Source organism: Podarcis melisellensis (genome assembly GCF_964234715.1).
Source record: "Podarcis melisellensis genome assembly, chromosome: 2".
In the NCBI taxonomy this organism is placed as follows: domain Eukaryota; kingdom Metazoa; phylum Chordata; class Lepidosauria; order Squamata; family Lacertidae; genus Podarcis; species Podarcis melisellensis.
The window spans coordinates 107,198,428-107,218,181 of NC_138529.1; the positions used below are offsets into that span (position 1 = coordinate 107,198,428).

General features: G+C 45.6%; 1 protein-coding gene across 1 annotated transcript in view; it reads left to right on the forward strand.

The window, feature by feature from the left end:
• Window positions 1-117: 117 nt before the first annotated feature.
• Window positions 118-19,754, forward strand: part of LOC309364561 (uncharacterized protein) — a gene marked incomplete at its 5' end in the record, with an annotated part of 38,032 nt that continues 18,395 nt past the window's right edge. Inside the window, 4 exons of the mRNA XM_081902133.1 lie at window positions 118-351; window positions 7,198-7,360; window positions 7,601-7,660; window positions 8,670-10,254. Of these exons, the coding sequence (XP_081758259.1) occupies window positions 118-351; window positions 7,198-7,360; window positions 7,601-7,660; window positions 8,670-10,168 (1,956 nt within the window). The 3' untranslated portion in view covers window positions 10,169-10,254. The remainder of the gene's footprint in view (window positions 352-7,197; window positions 7,361-7,600; window positions 7,661-8,669; window positions 10,255-19,754) is intronic.

Below are 19,754 nucleotides of genomic sequence, written 5' to 3' on the forward strand. Positions count from 1 at the left end.
ATTCCTTGCAGGACAAGGACAGTGCATGACGGAAGAGGGGGCGGGACAGCTGTTCTGCTTAAGCCGAGCCCCCTCCCCCAGCTGCTTCCACTCTCTAGCCCCCTTTCCCAGGTCAGTATGGAGCAGCCCCACCTTCTCTTTCTCTCTCTCTATGGCAGCTTGCACTCTCTGCCTTTAATCTTTAAGGGAACGAGCATCTGTTCCCTATACTCGAAGCCCAGGTTCCCTCTCTCCTCTCCCCATTGGCTGGGTCCTGCAATTATCCCGCCCCCAGAAATATCCTGCCTCCCAGGCGGGGGCTCCCATTCCCGCCCCCGCTGCCCAGGGTCGCTCCTGCTGCCGGGATTTCGGGTGAGTGCAAAGCCAGCGGCGGGGAAGGAGGGAAGGGGCTTGGCAAGGGGTGGGGGGTCCAGGATGAGAAGCCCCGGGACGGGGAGAGGCGGCCTGCACAAGTCCGGGCGGGGAGAAGAAGAGAAGGGAGGAAAGGGAGCTGCTCTTTTTAATGGGGTCTTGAAGGTGGGGGGGGGGAGGGGTTTCCACTGTGGAAAGAGAAAAGCTTCCGCCTGCCCGGATCTGGTGCAAAGGGAGTTACAGGAAAGGAGGCGGGAAAGGGGAGAGGGCTGGGTAATTCAGACCAGCCTCGCCATAGTAGTAGTAGTAGTAGTAACAAATAAATGCTATTTATACCCCGCCCCCATTTTCTGGGATTCCCCAGCCACTCTGGGCGGCTTACAACAAAATAAGAAACTCCAAACATCCAAGTCTTCCGTTTTGTAGAGGAGATGGGGACATGGATTGCTGGATGGCAGAGGGAGAAAGAGGAAAAGATGGGGAGGAAAACAAAGGCAGGGGGGTCCTGGCAGGAAGAAGGAAGGGCTGAGGCCTCCTCCAAAGAGCTCTTTGTTCTTGAACTCCTTGCATAAAGTAGTGGGGGGAAAGGGCCGGATTGAGGTTTGATGAGGCCCTAAGCTACTGGAAGTAGCTGTCTTTTGTCAACAACAAATTGTTGCTGTTTTTTTGTGTTGAATATATGCTATATGGTAATTTATGGACCTAATAGGTATCTAAACAATTTGCACATAGTAGAGTATGTATTTTCTCAAAGTAATTGTTGAACTAAAATACAATTACTAAGAATATTAATAGGGAAATAATTATTAAGCTGTAGCTTAAAATGATTTTGTTCTTCATAACAAACTTAATAATGCAAACACATTGGCATTTGGCAATAACAAAAGTTCCTTTAGAAACACAATTTACAAAGACTCCTAATCTAGTCCTAGAAACTTGCTATAATAATAGGTGTAAAAATATGATGCAAATTACTAATAATTATAAATAGCATTATTAATATGAAATTAAGTGTTATAACATGTACAATGCAATTGTACTTAATACAATGCATTTTTTTTAATATCAGTATCAATATTACCATAATAGTCCACATTCTTCATTGGGACAGCAGACCTTTGTACCCTGTTACACTTAGTGAGTGTAAAAGACACTATTTCTAGTAATATGTTGCATTTATAAATAATACCAATACTATACACATACATAAAAATTATTTTACAGGACTAACTGTATTACTGCATCTACCCAATACCCATTCAACTGTAAAATTTTATCATGATTCATTGTGTATTGTGTATACAAACAGTACACAAACATGATCTAAATTACAATACTTTCCTTCTTGCCTTGCCAAAGCAAAGTCACTGAGGATATCATCAAATGATAAACTGCTTAGCTTGTCACTTTCTATGTACATGAGGCTGAAGTAACATAATTTATCTTGAGACATTGTTGTTCCAAATTCATTTTTTATCCTCTTCAGCTGAGAAACGGATCTTTACAAATGGCAATTTGCAATCATCATTCAAAGAAACATTGTCAGAATTGCTTCTACATTAGGGAATGCTGATTGGACATTGTTGTTGTTGTTTAGTCACTTAGTTGTGTCTGACTATTTGTGACATCATGGACCAGAGCATGCCAGGCACTCCTGTTTTCCACTGCCTCCTGCAGTCTGGTCAAACTCATGTTAGTAGCTTTGAGAGCACAGTCCAACCATCTCGTCCTCTGCATATAAGTTAAATAAGCAGGGAGACCATATACAGCCTTGTCGTACTCCTTTCCCAATTTTGAGCCAATCAGTTGTTCCATATCCAGTTCTAACTGCTGCTTCTTGTCCCACATAGAGATTTCTCAGGAGACAGATGAGGTGGTCAGGCACTCCCATTTCTTTAAGAATTTGCCATAGTTTGCTGTGGTCCACGCAGTCAAAGGCTTTTGCATAGTCAATGAAGCAGAAGTAGATGTCTTTCTGGAACTCTCTAGCTTTCTCCCTAATCCAGTGCATGTTTGCAATTTGGTCTCTGGTTCCTCTGCCCCTCCAAAATCCAGATTGTACTTCTGGGAGTTCTCGGTACAAATACTGCTTAAGCTTGCCTTGTAGAATTTTAAGCATAACCTTGCTAGTGTGTGAAATGAGCACAATTGTGCGGTAGTTGGAGCATTCTTTGGCACTGCCCTTCTTTGGGATTGTGTTGTAGACTGATCTTCTCCAATCCTCTGGCCACTGCTGAGTTTTCCAAACTTGCTGGCATATTGAGTGTAGCACCTTAACAGTATCATCTTTTAAGTTTTTAAATAGTTCCGCTGGAACGTCATCACTTCCACTGGCCTTGTTATTAGCAGTGATTTCTAAGGCCCGTTTGACGTCACTCTCCAGGATGTCTGGCTCAAGGTCATCAGTCACACTACCTGGGGTGTATGGGACATCCATATCTTTCTGGTATAACTCTTCTGTGTATTCTTGCCACCTCTTTTTGATGTCTTCTGCTTCTGTTAGGTCCTTACCACTTTTGTCCTTTATTATGGTAATCTTTGCATAAAATGTTCCTTTCATATCTCCAATTATCTTGAATAGATCTCTGGTTTTTCCCCATTCTATTGTTTCCCTCTATTCTTGGCACTGCTCGTTTAAGAAGGCCTTCTTGTCTCTCCTTGCTATTCGTTGGAAGTCTGCAGTCAGTTTCCTGTATCTTTAACGATCTCCCTTGCATTTTGCTTGCCTTCTGTCACCTGTGGTTTGTAAGGCCTCATTGGACAACCACTTTGCTTTCTTGCATTTCCTTTTCATTGGGATGATTTTCATTGCTGCCTCCTGTATGATGTTCCAAGCCTCCATCCATAGTTCTTCAGGCACTCTGTCTACCAAATCTAAATCCTTAAATCTCTTCCTCTCTTCCACTGTGTATTCATAAGGGATTTGATTTCGATTGTATCTTACTGGACCAGTGGCTTTCCCTACTTTCTTCTGTTAAAGCTTGAATTTTGCTATAAGAAGCTGATGCTCTGAGCCACAGTCAGCTCCAGGTCTTGTTTTTGCTGTATAGAACTTCTCCATCTTTGGCTGCAAAGAATATAATTAATCTGATTTCAATGCTGCCCATCTGGTGATGTGCATGTGTAGAGTCATCTCATTGTTTTTGGAAAAGAGTGTTTGTTATGATCAGCTTGTTCTCTTGAGAGAACTCTATTAGCCTTTGCACTGCTTCGTTTTGAACTCCAAGGCCAAACTTGCCAATTGTTCCTTTTATCTCTTTGACTCCCTGCTTTAGCATTCCAATCCCCTATGATGAGAAGAACATCCTTCTTTGGTGTCAGTTCTAGAAGGTGTTGTAAGTCTTCATAGAATTGGTCAATTTCAGTTTCTTCAGCACCAGTAGTTGGTGCATAAACCTGGATTACTGTGATGTTAAAAGGTCTGCCTTGGATTTGTCTTCATAGAATTGGTCAAGTTCATTTTGTTGAGCATTGGTAAGGTAAAGGGACCCCCGACCATTAGGTCCAGTCATGGCTGACTCTGGGGTTGGGGCGCTCATCTTGCTTTACTGGCCGAGGGAGCTGGCATTTGTCTGCAGACAGTCGTGTGGCCAGCATAACTAAGCCGCTTCTGGCGAACCAGAGCAGCGCATGGAAACACCATTTACCTCCCCGCTGAAGCGGTACCTATTTATCTGCTTGCACTTTGATGTGCTTTCGAACTGCTAGCTTGGCAGGAGCAGGGACCGAACAACGGGAGCTCACCCCATCGCAGGGATTCGAACCGCTGACCTTCTGATCAGCAAGTCCTAGGCTCTGTGATTTAACCCACAGCGCCACCCGCGTACCTCAGCATTGGTAGTTGGTGCAGAAACCTGGATTACTGTGATGTTAAAAGGTCTGCCTTCATTGGTATCGAGATCATTCTATCATTAGGCGCACAGCCCCCGTGGGGGCCGGCTCTCCTGGACGCTGTCTCTGATCACGCGAACTGGTTCCAGGAGCTCGAAATAAACAATTAGAGAGAAGCAAATGCACATATTTCGAGTGAAGATCGGGAGTTAAGACTGCTAATTGAAGTGACCTCTGTGAAGTAGAGTGATGGGCTGGATTCAACAATATATCAAGAAGAAGATACCTCAAAGGGTCGGTATGTCAGAACGGGACTGAAAGGGGGGGAACCTTTCTTTTTTTATCTTATGTGAGTACCTAACAACCCTCCCCCCAAGAAGAATCGTTGCAATTACTGATTACAAGCAGGATGATTAAGATCTGTGTGGAAATAAATTACTAATCAAAGACATGGCTTGTGGAATATTGGAAAGGAATGAAAAGCCTTTGTGGCACAGTTATAAAAAGAGATTTGTTAGGGCAGGCCTGCCTACAGGATTTATGATCGAGGGGAACAGACCATGGCTTGTTATTACATCGAACTGTGAGTTTGACCTGGCAGAACCCCCTAAGAAGATTGAGGAGAGACTGACAGGTCTGCGAGAATTAATGGACAGGCTTTAAGAATGTTTTGTACGTAAGTGTGGAAATGGCGTCTGTCTGTATTGAATATGGCTCTTGGAGGAATGGAAAATCCACACAGGATATAACAACGTTTGTTTTCAACCCGCTTGTGGAGACTATCAGAGGTCACAAAGAAAGGAATATATGACAACAATAAGAAGATGAGGAAAATAATAAAGAGAAAATGGAATAGAACTGAGAACAGTGAATACCATTTGGACAGAACTGTAATCATTAAAGCAGCAGCAAGAGATGTTTGGATCCCTTTCTGAGCTCGAAGCATGGGTACCCCCAACAAAAATTTAAAAATTTGGCTGTGTAATTTGGAATTAATGTGATTTGATTGGTTTGTTAATAAAAATTATATTGAAAGAGATCATTCTATCATTTTTGAGATTGCATCCCAGTACAGCTTTTGCCACTCTTTTGTTGACTAAGAGGGCCACTCCATTTCTTCTATGGGAATCTTGTCCACAGTAGTAGATATGATGATCATCCAAATTGAATTCACCCATTCCCGTCCATTTTAGTTCACTGATGCCCAGGATGTCAATACTTACTCTTGCCATCTCATTTTTGACCACATCCAGCTTACCATGGTTCATGAATCTTACATTCCAGGTTCCTATGCAATATTTTTCTTTGCAGCACTGGACTTTCCTTTCACTTCCAGGCACACCCGCAAGTGAGCGACCTTTTGGCTTCTGCCCAGCCACTTCATCAGCTCTGGATCTACTTGTACTTGTCCTCTGCTCTTCCTCAGTAGCATGTTGGATGCCTTCCTGCCTGAGGGGTTCATCTTCCAGTGTCATAACTTTTATATGACCATGGAGTTTTCTCGGCAGAGATACTGGCGTGGCTTGCTGGTTCCTGCTCCAGGTGGATCACGTTTAGTCAAAACTCTCCACTTTTACTTGTCTGTCTTGGGTGGCCTTGCACGGCATAGCTCATAGCAGGGCATAGCTCATAGCGTCTCTGAGTTATTCAAGCCCCTGTGCCATGACAAGGCAGTGATCCATGAAGGACACGGTCATTAAATATTATTTGGTACAGATCCTGATGTGTCAGATTATCAAATCATCTACATATTCTTATTGTCTTTCCTCACTAATTATTCTTCAATCCAGTACTTCACATTTTAATCTAGGCATATTAGCATATCTTTTTTTGAGCAATATTTTGCCATATATTCATCAAAACATTTCCACTCCTTTTAAAATTTTTGATTCGACTGATTTCTTATTATCGCAGTTAATTTTGCCAGAATTAAATATTCATTTAGTTTACAAATCCATTCCTCCTTTGTGGGTATAGTTTTTGACTTCCACTTAGCAGCAATCACTATTCTAGCAGCTGTACTTGAATACGGAAAAATTCTCTCTCCCCCCCCCGTGGTATCTCATCATCTGTCAATCCAAGGAGATATGTCTCTGGTTTCTTTGTTATTGATATTTTCAACATCTTCTTTAGTTCTTTGTGTACTACTACCCAAAATTTCTTAATTTCCTCACACCTCCACCACATATGTGGTCCAGGCATTGGTATTTATATAATTTCAAACAAAGCATTTCTATTTCAACCAATAATACATCCAAGCGCTGGACCGCAATTGACAGGTAGACCTCTGTGTTGTTTTGGGTCGATTGTGAGACCTTTGAAGGCTCCGCCCCCTTTCCACAAGAACTTCTGTGCATGCTTCTGTTTCTGTTTTTGCTCAGCAGTTCCTTGTTTTAATGTTTATTGTTGCCAAAAGAATCTAAATTTTTCTTGCGTCCCCCGCCTCCTTAAAAAAGTCCCTTTGCAGTTGCACGTTCCTGATATTCATCATTACCTCATTTTATTATAATACACATGCGCAACAAGCGCATGCAATTTCTGCTGATTTAGTTTTGATTCCCACAGCATTCTGTTACGTTGTGTTGGTGTGCATGTTGGGAACCTGTGTTACATGCAGCCATTTGCATCATATAGCAACTCATGTTCCAGCTTTCAGCTGTATCTTTGTGATTCTCATATTAGCTGTATTTCTGCCTCTATTGGGGGGCGGCAACTTGCAAAATAATCAGTTTCATAAAGCACAGGCTACCATCACTTCTGTATTAGAAGCACACTCAAGGGGTACACATTATCACATTTATTGTGGCCCTTTGGGCAACTGCCACAAGGCCACTACTCCCCATACCATGCCAGCCTTAGGAAGGGAGAAGGGACAGGCAGGTGGAAGGAATTCCCAAAGGTGTTTGAAAATGGGTGGAGGCTCTTGGGAAGCGGGTGCCCAATAGGGGATTCTACAGGGTCAAAAAAATCCCTGCAGGGGCTCTGAGACTCCCTTGACTTCTTCCTTCTTCCCAGGAAGCTACAACTTGCCTTGGCTTATTTGCTTCTCAAGACGTTGAACCTGCAAACCTGGTCAGGATGGACAGAGGAATATGGACAGCTGACCTGCTCAAGCTGTCTCCCGCATCCCTCCCTGCAACCTCTGATCATCCCCTCCCAGGGCCCTCAGAGAAATCTGGTGAGTTCCAGGGGAGAGGAGATGGGGACATGGATGGCTGGATGGTGGAGGGAGAAAGAGGAAAAGATGGAGAGGAGACCAAAGGCAGGGAGGGCCAGGCAGGAAGAAAGAAGGGAGGGAGGGAGGGAGGGGTGAGGCCTTCTCCAAAGCAGCTCTTTGTTTTTGGAATCCCTTTCATAAAGTAGTGGGGGCAGATTTTCTTTCTCTGCTTTTAAATCTCTGGTGTTATTTCCACTGCAGGATTAAGTGACGAAAATGATGTTGCACACCAATCCAGAAAAATGGGTGAAGGGGGCTATGGTAATGCTTCCCGTCATTATGTATTCTTCATATATTTAAATTGTTTATTTTACTCTTTTTTTTTAAAGACTGGATCAGAGTGATACATTCCACCAGCAGAAAAATACAGTAGATGCATGCACCTCCCCAGTTTTGTGGGCTTTCGGGACAAAGGACCTGTTATCATGACACACAGTTCATGTGGCTGGAGGCTCTACACATAGGATTGGGCATATGAAGACCAAGTGGCACCAGCTTTCCTAATCAAGAGTCCCCTTTGTCAGACTGCAGCACACAAAAGCTTAAGCCATAATACATTTATGTGCCTTTCAGAGCTGCAGAAGATGGATAAACAGAAGCACAGTTAATCTATGGACTTCTATCCTACTGGAAACAGTGACTGCCAGCAAGTTGGATATCTTGAAAAAAAAGGGATTAGGCTGGTGTCTGTGCTCTGCGCTTGCGGTCCTAGGCAATAATGCTTCTTAATACTAGTTTCTGGAAAGCACAGGAGAGCAGAGGGCTCTTGGGCTGAAATCTTGCTTGCTGGTTTCCCCCGGGCATTTGCTTGGCCACTGTGAAAACAGGATGCTGGACTAGGTGGGCCTTTTCCCAATCCAGCAGGCTCTGTTTAGGTTCTAATAAGTTGTAATATTTTTACACTTACATGTTACATAAGAACAGTTCAGTTTTACTTCTTACTCATAGGGGAGACTGCTATTGGAGCCTGTGATCCTTTCCTCACTTGAAAAAGAAAAAGACAGATGTTTCTCATTAGACAGTTCCACCGTAGATCTCTATTATAAAATGATGGTGCTTTCTTAAGTGTGAATGGAGTGATCATGGGTTTCTCTTGCCGTTATCTCATCTTTATTCCTAAAATTTTGGAACATGGAGAGGACAGTTGAGAATGGAGAGGGTGTTAAAATAAGAGAAGGTGCACATGGGAATTGACGTGTGTTCAGTTCCTTTCTTGTCTTTCATAGAAGTCTAACAGGATTCTCTCTCCCCCGCCCCCACTCGCAAACAGGTGAGGAAGACGATGGTCAGGATTCTACGGAGCCATCTGTGAATTCATTGGGAAGAACAAAGAAACAGTTTAAATGCAGGGAATGTGGAATGTGCTTTAGTCACTGTGGAAGAATGAGGATACACCAACAAACTCACACGGGGGAGAAACCATTTCAATGCACTGAATGCGGAAAGAGCTTCAGTCATAGTGGAGCCCTCAGAACACATCAACGAACTCACACGGGGGAGAAACCATTTAAATGCATTGAATGTGGAAAGAGCTTCAGGCATAGTGGAGCCCTCAGAACACATCAACGAACTCACACGGGGGAGAAACCATTTAAATGCATTGAATGTGGAAAAATCTTCAGTCGTAGTGGAGACCTTAGAATACATCAACGTACTCACACTGGGGAAAAACCAATTAAATGCATTGAATGTGGAAAGAGCTTCAGTTGTAGTGGAGCCCTTAGAAGACATCAACGAACTCACACTGGGGAGAAACCATATAAATGTATTGAATGTGGAAAGAGCTTCAGTCAAAATGGAGCCCTTAGAACACATCAACGAACTCACGCGGGGGAGAAACCATTTAAATGCATTGAATGTGGAAAGAGCTTCAGTCATAGTGGAGCCCTCAGAACACATCAACGAACTCACACGGGGGAAAAACCATTTAAATGCATTGAATGTGGAAAGAGCTTCAGTCGTAGTGGAGTCCTTAGAATACATCAACGAACTCACACAGGGGAGAAACCATTTAAATGCATTGAATGTGGAAAGAGCTTCATTCATAGTGGAATCCTTAGAATACATCAACGAACTCACACAGGGGAGAAACCATTTAAATGCATTGAATGTGGAAAGAGCTTCAATCGTAGTGGAGCCCTTAGAAGACATCAACGAACTCACACAGGGGAGAAACCATTTGAATGTATTAAATGTGGAAAGGGCTTCAATGAGATTGGATCCCTCAGAAAACACCAACAAACTCACATGGGAGAGAAGCCATTTAAATGCATGGAATGTGGAAAGAACTTCAGTGAAAGTGGAACACTTAGAATACATCAACGAACTCACATAGGGGAGAAACCATTTAAATGTATTGAATGTGGAAAGAGCTTCAGTAGTAGTGGAGAATTTAGAATACATCAACGAACTCACACCGGGGAGAAACCATTTAAATGTATTGAGTGTAGAAAGAGCTTCAGTCATAGTGGAGCCCTTAGAAAACATCAACGTACTCACACGGGGGAGAAACCGTTTAAATGTATGGAGTGTGGAAAGGGCTTCAGTCAAAACGGAACCCTTAGAATACATCAACGAACTCACACGGGGGAGAAACCATTTAAATGTATGCAGTGTGGAAAGGGCTTCAGTCAAAACGGAGCCCTTAGAATACATCAACGAACTCACACGGGGGAGAAACCATTTCAATGCACTAAATGTGGAAATAACTTCAGTGAAAGTGGAAAACTTGGAATACATCAACAAACTCACATGGCAGAAATGATTTAAATGTATGGAGTGTGGAAAGAGCTTCAGACTGTGTGGAGACCTTAATATTCATGAACGAATTCACACAGGTGAAAAGCCATATCAATGTATGCAGCGTTCAACTCAAGTTTCACTATTTAATTCACATCAAGAAACTCATAAAGGCAGAAATCAATTTCAAACACATGGAACCCATGTGATGTTCTGGTTTTTGCATTTAAATTTGTATACACACATATATATATTAATGAAGGTCACAAATACTTGATGTACAAAAGATGTTGCAAGTTGTTGCTAGATAAATGGGGGAAGTGTGAATATGAAATGTTCAAGGTTTGTGATGAATCTGTTGAGTTTTTACTCTGCCCTTCACTGCCAAAATGATGGGCTGCCCTTGTCTTGTGGATCAGCATCTGTCAGGCTTCAGGGAATTGGCTTCCTTCCCCCTTGGCCGTAGATAAGCAGAACAACGGAAAAGGAGTCTTCTTACCAGTTAGAAACTTTAATGATCCTAGTGAGAGAACAAAAACCTGTCTTCTAGGAATGGCGGTGCTCCCAATTAAGAGGTCCACCCCCTTTCATCCCTAGTCACCCCCGTCACTTCTGCGTCTTGTAATCTCAGCTCATACACTCTGTGCTTTCTGTCCTGCCACATTCGCAACTCTCCTTGAACTTAGGGAAAGCAGAAGGATGCTTTCCAGACACAGTGAATCTGTTAACTCTCTCTCTCTCAATGTTTCTTCTGCAAGGTGTTCCCCATCCAGTATTTCCCAGCTTCTCCCTTCTGAACTATGTTCCTCTGCAAACCACTGTTTCAAATCTATACAGTCCTCCTGCTCCTGGGAAGATTCAGGGGGAGGCTCCCACGAATGCGCCTCAGTGCAGCTCTCCTCAGCTGGGTCCCTAGTTAGGTTTTGGTTTAGGGGAGAAAGCATGGGACTGGCCCTTGGGTGGGGGCAAGGGGAGAAGGGAAGAGAAGTAGAGGGGATGCTTCTTTTTCCCTTTGTCTCATAGCCTTTGTCTCATAGCCTAAGCTGCTTCAGGAGGCATTAGGGCGAAGCGTGTGTATCACACATGTGCTGTGAGAGCAATGGTTAAGATTAAGTTAATTGCAACCTTAAACACACTTGGGTCCCATTAGAGAGGATCCTTATGAGGCCGGAGGAACATCGCCCGGCTGTGAGGTGTAATGTCCACCACTCGCTGCAAGGCCTTTCCCACCTGGCCTAGGGGGTGGGGTGTAGGGATGATCGCGGAGTGGGCAGTGGGGTCCGGAGGGAGCACACTCCCCACCAGCAGGCAGCCACAGTCTGCCTGCACGTGTGACCTTGGGGTGTGGGGCACCCGCTCCCCCAGACAAGCCACAGCTGTCTGAACATCGTTCCCTCTGTCTAACATTTTGCGGTCTCAGTACTCTGCGGTGTCCTGTCTGTAACCTTTGTCTCTGAGACCTTTTGTCTCCTTTGTCATACACTGTGCAAGGGGAAAATGACGCAGTGGAAACAGGTGCCAAAATAACTTTGTACCACCCCACGACCTCGGCACCGGAAGATGCGCAAAGGTCACAGCCCAAAATGTATCTGCTTGGGTTTGCATATTTGTCTCAATAAAAGGAGGCTCCACAGGGCTGGCTGGCAGCTTGCATGCAGCTCACCTGTGTGCAGCTCACCTGCATTATCAACTCCCTGCCTCATGTCCTTCACTTCAGTGGGGCCCAGACTCACCCAGCCCTACTATGTTAAATTTGTATTTCTGTAGTTGACCTCCTTTGCAATGTTTTATTTTGAAATCTTTTTAGATAATATTTTAGATTTCTGATATGTTGCTTTGAATGTATACTCTCACCCTGTCCTGAAGTTCTCACCCTGGGCCAGCAGCGGGATACTGTAGATAGTTATGCAAATGAAGGATCGAAAGTGACGTTCAGTGATTGGATAGTTTTAGAAAGTTGCAACAGCTACAGTTGTTCTGGAGCTCTATATAAGCAGGCCGACTGAGCTCAGTTCAGTTCTGTTCCAGCTTACAAATAAAGAGCTGCTTTGGAAGAATCGCTGTGTCGTCTGATATGTTCGCCCTCAACCTAACAGTGGCGACGAGGATGGTGGGATCGATGGACATCAGAGCACAGCCAGATGCGGCCATCCTCTGAACTGAGCTGAATCACTGAGCGAAATCACTGAACAGAACCAATTCAGAGCTGACTGTTCTGGCTAGAGCACTGTGTTCCATCCATCGCCCTTCACGCCAGCATCGGAATCATAGCTTCACTTGTGCCTCTACTGCCGTTTCTGCCAGCCTCTGAATCATGGAACTCCTATCTCGCTCTGTTTGACTGCTACCTCCAAGCCAACGAGCTGACAGCAGTATCAAAGGAACAGAAGCGGGGCCTATTCCTCAGCCTCTGTGGGCCTGAGGTGTTCGAGACGCCCCGAGCGTTGGTTGAGCCTGAAGCAGTCCAGGCAACACCATGGGACACGATTCAAGAGAAGCTCTGAAACCACTACACACCAAAGCCGTCCAGGATTGCTGCCTGCCATGCGTTCTACCACCGGAACCAGGCAGAGGGGGAGTCAATCAACAACTACACCACCGCCCTCTGACAGGCTGCAATGCATTGTGAGTTCCGAGACTTAAACTATGCCCTGATGGATCAAATCATCTGAGGGGTCCGGGACATCCATCTGCAACGGCGTTTCCTCGCCAAGCCAGACCTCACGCTGCGAAAAGCCATTGAGGAGGCTGTGGCCTCGGAAGCTGCTGAACGCCCAGGAGATCCGCAAGACCAGCAGCCCGCGTCTTGCTAGGAAGCCAGTTCCAGTGCATCACGAAGAGGCCAGCAGTGATGAGGCATCCTCCAGTGAAGATGATGATGTGCACACCAGGCAAAGCGGGAACACAGGAAGTTCCAACAGAAGTCCAAAGGCCAACCAAATGTGCTGGCTGCGGAGGCAACCATTCCTGTGCCAAGTGTTGATTCAGAGATGCCATCTGTCAGACGTGTTCCAGAAGGGGCCACATCGCTAAGGTCTGTCGATCGGCTCCGTCAGGCACCCCCCCTTCACCGACTCGCAAGTCCAAGTCTTCACCCCAATCTGCCAAGGAAAGCTATTTCGCTCTCACCAACTGCTGCTGCCCATCTGGAACCACAACTGGCCAAACCGACTTGCCTACGCGACGCAAGCTGAACGTCACGGTGCTCATTGAAGGAGCTCCATGTGACATGGAGATCGACACCGGGTCTGCCCTGTCCATTGTGTCTTGGAGCACCATCAAAAGACTGGTACCCAGAGTGTCCAAAAGGCAACTCGACTCTCACTGTGTACACCTGAGAGACTACCAGGGAAACGACATTCCCATGGTAGGCGTTGGCCGGTTCCAGTTGCTTTCAAGGACTTTTCGGGCCTGCTCTGACTGGTGGTGGTCGAAGGTCAGCGGCCAAGCCTCCTAGGGCTAGGCTGGTTTGATGCCCTCGGCCTGGAAGTCACCGGCATCAACTGCATCTCTAACGCAGAGACTGAGGGTCTGGTCAAAGACTTTGCCGAGGTTTTTGACGGCACTTTGGGGCAATATACAGGTACGCCCATCTCCTTTAGCCTTGATCCACAAGTCACCCCCATCAAGCTAAAGCAACGCTGGGTTCCCTTTGCTCTCAAGGCTAAGGTGGAGAAACAACTGGAGAAGCTGATCTCCCAAGGAGTTTTGGAGCCGGTTGACCACGCCAAGTGGGAAACCCCCATCGTCACGCCTGTCAAGCCAGACGGGTTGGTGAGAATCTGCGCTGACTACAAGTGCATGATCAACAAGGCACTTTAGCAGCACACTGTTCTTCAACACCTGCTGCATTCCTTAGGTGAGGGTAAGGTCTTTGCTAAGCTGGACCTTGCCCGAGCCTATCAACAACTGCCCATCGATGATGCCACTGCTGAAGCCCAGACGATCGTCACCCACCGAGGGGCATTCCGTTGCCGCCGTTTGCAGTTCGGGGTGAGTGTGGCTCCTGGTCTCTTCCAAAGCCTTATGGAGCGTCTCCTGCAAGGGCTTCTGGGCGTGGTACTGTATTTTGATGACGTCTTGGTGTTCGCAGACTCACACCAGCAGCTGTTCCGAGTGCCTCCGTGCCATGTTGACCAGCTTCCAAGAGGCCGGGCTCAAGGTAAAGAGGGAGAAGTGCCAGATCGCCGTTCCACAGGTGGATTTCCTGGGCTATCATATTGACACCTCTGGCCTTCACCCGACCACATCCAAGATCCGCGCTATCCAGCAGGCCCCCATCCCAAAGAACAAGATGGAGTTGCAGGCGTTCCTGGGACTGCTGAACTTTTATAACATGTTCCTGCCCCACAAAGCCACGGTGGCTGAGCCTCTTCACTGACTCCTTAGCACCAAGACGCCTTGGTCCTGGGGTCATCGGGAGACGGCCGCCTTCAACGCGGTCAAGGCTCTCCCTTCATTGGACAGTGTGCTGGTACAGTACAGTGAAGTCAGGCCGCTGGTCCTTCCCTGTGATGCCTCACCTTTTGGCATTGGCACTGTCCTTAGTCACCGTTTTCCAGACAAGAGAAGCACTGCTATCTCCAACGGAACGGAATTACAGCCAGCTCGACAAGGAGGCACTGGCACTTGTGGCTGGAGTGAAGAGGTTCCATGAATACCTCTACGGCAGGACTTTCGACCTCATCACCGACCACAAGCCAGACTTACCACAGACTCAGACCACTACCGTGCCTGACATTCCACCAACTCCATTTGCAGAGTTTCCACCCACAGCAGCAGATCCAGGGGACTTGGTTTCAACGCCACCTAGGGTTGCACCACAGCCTCAGCAAGAATTGGGTGGCCCCCCGGACTTGGCTACCAGTCCCCGGTGGTCTGGCAGAGTTTCCAAGTGCCCAACTTATTTAAAGGACTATGTTGTTGGACACGTATCACTGTTGGTCTAAGTATGTGAAATCTAACCGATATGCTTTTGTGCCTAATTGAACCATTACGTGTAGTGCTGTATATAAGAAAACCATTACGATTGTAACTAACGCCTTATCTCGGTGGGGAGGGGTGTTATGTACTGAAGTTCTCACCCTGGGCCAGCAGCGGGATACTGTAGATAGTTATGCAAATGAAAGATCGAAAGTGACGTTCAGTGATTGGATAGTTTTAGAAAGTTGCAACAGTTACGATTCTTCTGGAGCTCTATATAAGCAGGCTGACTGAGCTCCTCAGTTCACTTCTGTTCCAGCTTACAAATAAAGAGCTGCTTTGGAAGAATCACTTTGTCGTCTGATATTGATGATTCAGAGCTCATTTTTAGCTTCCAGGAGCAGCTGGTCACTTCTGCTTTATAAACAAACCCAAATATATTGACACACTTTACATTAAAATTAAATTTCAGAAGAGAGACAAACAAACTTTTTTTTTAAGCCATTCTTTTACTTTACAAACCATTATCTTCTCAATCCAAGATTTGCTTTTCATATTGAGGCAAGGAAGAAGGGCTACCCCTATGCTATCCATATAATCAGTTATCAGTAATCAATGTATTCATATATGCTCACACATAATCAAGGCTTACAGTATTTTATAATCCATTTTTAATCAAAGGGAAGCTGTGACTTAGCTAACTGCATACTGCCTGAAACAGCAAAATTAGGAGCCGACCTTTCCCCTACAAACATCCGTGTACCCTGGAGAAGGGGAAGATGTGAATCAGAGATTCTGGTACAAAATCCCCTCAGATACAGGCTAAATTAATCCGCAGAACAGGAAGAGAAAACCACAAAATCTCCAAACTCCCTGTCCTGTCATAACTAGGGGAGAGGTTAGACAGAGCGTCACTACAAGCAGCGGAAGCAGAACTAGAACTCAGTGCTTGACCAGGAGCTGGTAGCATGGCAAGAAGCTTGCTAATTGGCTAATTTTCGCTGGCAATATTGTGACTGCCTCATGGTTGTCTCATGATCTATGATTTGCTGTGATCTGCTCAGGTATAAAGACCTCTGGATTTCTGTCAATCGGGACGTCCCAGTTCCTTTTGGAAGAGATTCCAAACTGGGTCCTTATTGCCTGGCAATAAACTTCACCTTCTTATTCTCCATTGCTGAGTCTTTCTGATCCTTATTTAACACCAAGCGAGTACCTGCTTACGTTCATGTGCTTCATTATGTATAAAAATACTTGGTTAGCAAGGGGGTACAGAAATAATAATAAAAAAAGCGACAATAAAAGCATTATCAGCATTTAAAAAGAAATGCTAGTGGATGTTCTTCTGCAAGCTGTTCCCCATCCAGTATTTCCCAGCTTCTGCCTTCTGAACTATGTTCCTCTGCAAACCACTGGTCCAAATCTATACAGTCCTCCTGCTCCTGGGAAGATTCAGAGGGAGGCTCCTACGAATGCACCTCAGTGCAGCTCTCCTCAGCTGGGTCCCTGGTTAGGTTTTGGTTTAGGGGAGAAAGCATGGGCCTGGCCCTTGGGTTGGGGCGAGGGGAGAAGGGAAGCGAAGTACAGTGGTACCTCAGATTATATACGCTTCAGGTTACATACGCCTCAGGTTACAGATTCCGCTAACCCAGAAATAGTACCTTGGGTTAAGAACTTTACTTCAGGATGACAACAGGCGGCGCAGCAGCAGTGGGAGGCCCATTAGCTAAAGTGGTGTTTCAGGTTAAGAACAGTTTCAGTTTAAGAACGGAATGAATTAAGTACGTAACGCGAGGTACCACTGTAGAGGGGATGCTTCTTTTTCCTTGCAAGGCTAGTTCTTGTTTCTCCTGAGGGCGCGCCTGTAATCAGCAAGTGTGCATTTAGCAGGAGTGTATCCCTTTGTCTTGAAGTGCAAGATGATTCAGGAGGCCTGTGGCGTTTGCCTCCTAGGATGGGTCATAAGGAAAGGATTAAAAGGGGTGTGATGTGATTGGCCAGTGAGAATGCAAGGGGGGAGTAAAAGTTAGAGTGGGAGGTTTTGAAAGTCAATTGAGGTTTGGGAACTGGAGAAGGAAGAGGGAGGAATAGGCAGTGGGATGGTTGAGTTGTATTGTGTGTGAGAGAGAGAGGAATTATTAGGTTGAGTCAGATAGATAGTTGGAATAATCAGTTTGGAGTTGTTAGGAACTAAGATTAAGAAACTGACAAGAGAAAAATAAACTGAAGCCATACGCTTATTCCTGCATTTAAAAATAAACTTGATAATTTGTTAATGTTAACAACTGTCTGGACTCCGCGTGTCCCCGTGAGAAGCGGGGTGGTGGCAGCGAAGAAAGCAATCACAGTGGGGGCACAGGGTCAATAGACCGTCAAACGTCTGGGGGCCCTGTGTGATCGCCACAAGGCCTTAGAGCGAAGCACATGTATCTCTTATGTGCCTTGACGGCAATGGTGGAGGGACGGTCGGGGTGCTTAAAAGGAGGCTGTTGTTTTGTTTGGGGGGGGAGAGTCTCAGCGACGTCAAAAAGGAAGAGCCAACCGCGCCTACAGGATACGTGTGCTTGCTACTCTGATTTGGAAGATGGGCAGTGGAAGTGGCACATGCTTGTGCTAAAAGCAGATCTAATGAAGATTAAGTTAATGGCAACCTTTTAAGAAAATTAATATTTTTTATTGATTAAAAAAAATGCATGTCTGTACAAACATTTTGTACAATCTCTTAACAGGTAGGGGGGAAAAGAAAATAATATAAAATATTTAACTTTACAAAACATAATGTTCTCAATCCATGATTTGCTTTTATAATGTATAAAAATGTTTATTTCCTGGCCCACCTTCCATCACTGTGGGGGGAGCATGGGGCAAGGGATAAGAATGCAGGGTCGGCCTGACATCCATCAGTTCTCTGGCTCTGACAGCGGCCATCCAGGCATTCCTGAAAAACTCCCAATCAGGACATGAAGGCAAGAGCCACCCTCTCTTTGTGACCCCACCCTGTCTGAGGAAATCCCATATACAAATATCCAATTTCCTAGCTGCCAGCCTTTATGTGGCCAAAATGGAACCCTTCTTCCAAGGAAGAGAGGGAGGTACCAGTAACCTTGAGGCAGCTCCGTTGGTTACGTATGTCCAATAAATTTTTAGGTGGGGGGAAAAGATAGCCAAAGCCACGCAATGAGAACTGCACATGCTCAGTGGATACAGAAAACTGGCTGTGGGGGTGGGGCGCTGGTGGACAGCAGGAATGGAAAACTGGAGAGGGATGGATAGCAGTGGAGTGTGCTGGAAAAGGGAAATGTTTTGGATCAGAAGCACTCAGTGCCTCAGCATTTTCATCCATGTCTTTACTGGACAGGCTGCTCTGGTGCCCTGGAGATAGAGAGAGTACTTTGCCTTCAACTTCTTCTCAATGCCAGAATCCACCTCCCATCATCCACAGCCATAGATGACGATTGCTGAGCCTGATGGGGGTTGTAATTCAGCAACATCTGGAGGGCCAGAGGTTCCCACACTTACTTGCAGGCTCCGGCCTAAAACCGAGATCATCAGAGTTGGGTCCTTGTTGACTAAGAGCACCGCAGATTATGGGAGTTGTAGTCCAACAACATCTAGGGACCCAAGATTGAATGACACCGGCTTGTAGGACATATTGTTGCCTAGGCTAAGAAGTCCTGGGTCTTGGGAGGAGGCCACACGTATACCACCTTGAGTTTCGTGATGGAAGAAGGGAAGGGTATGGCAGCAGAAAAGTAGAATGCTTCTTAAATAAATCAAGGCCCATGCTTGCTTTTTGCTAAGCCCTGCTATATATGCCCACAGGACTCTGCCACATGTTGGATTTTGGGCAGGGGGAAGTGTGTTGCCAGGATACTTTTTTCATCCTGCTTGCATTCTTTCTGTATAAAGAATGTAAATCATTTTAACTGATTTTAATAGCATTCTGATATTGCTTTAAACTGCCCAGCAACACCTTCAGGTCATGTGGGTTTCCCTTGTTGATTCCAGGATCCATCCGGTCAAGACCAGACCCAGAGGCAGGGATAGTCTTCAAACAATGATTAATCCTGCCTCCTTGGTAATGACATGGTCTGGTCTTAGTGTAACTCCTCCTCCTGCCCATGATCACTGAGATCAGATGTCCCAGTGCATTCCCCCCCCCCTTTGTGGAACCTGCCCCAGCCATTCTGTTTGCTGGGGCCCACTCCCATGCAGCCCTGATCCTGCCCCTTAAAAACAGAACACAAACTATACAACAACCAATAAAACAACAAAAAACAAAACAGTTATACTCAAATTAATCCCCAACCAGAGACCCACCCCCCCAAAACAGCAAAAAAGGGGGGGGGGAGAGAAGAAAAAATTTAAAATGTCACCAACTGCTTAAGGGCATTTTAAAACACATTAGACACTCATTTCTGTAGCACGTGAACCTTTGTGTCAGTGTCAGGTAAACTGGTATTTTGTTTTTATTGGCAGTGGGAGAGACCAGAATGTCCAGGAGGTGGTTGGTTGCAGGCTACTCTTCAAAGCAATGCCCAGTCTCTGTGGTGTTTGAGAGTGACCCCCCCCCAATGGTTGTTTACACATGCGAGGGGTCCATTGCCTGCTGCAGTCAACATGTGTGCGTATAAACTCCTGGGAGGCAGAGACCCAAATCTGGACCGAGAATGGGGATGGCAGATCTCTAGCT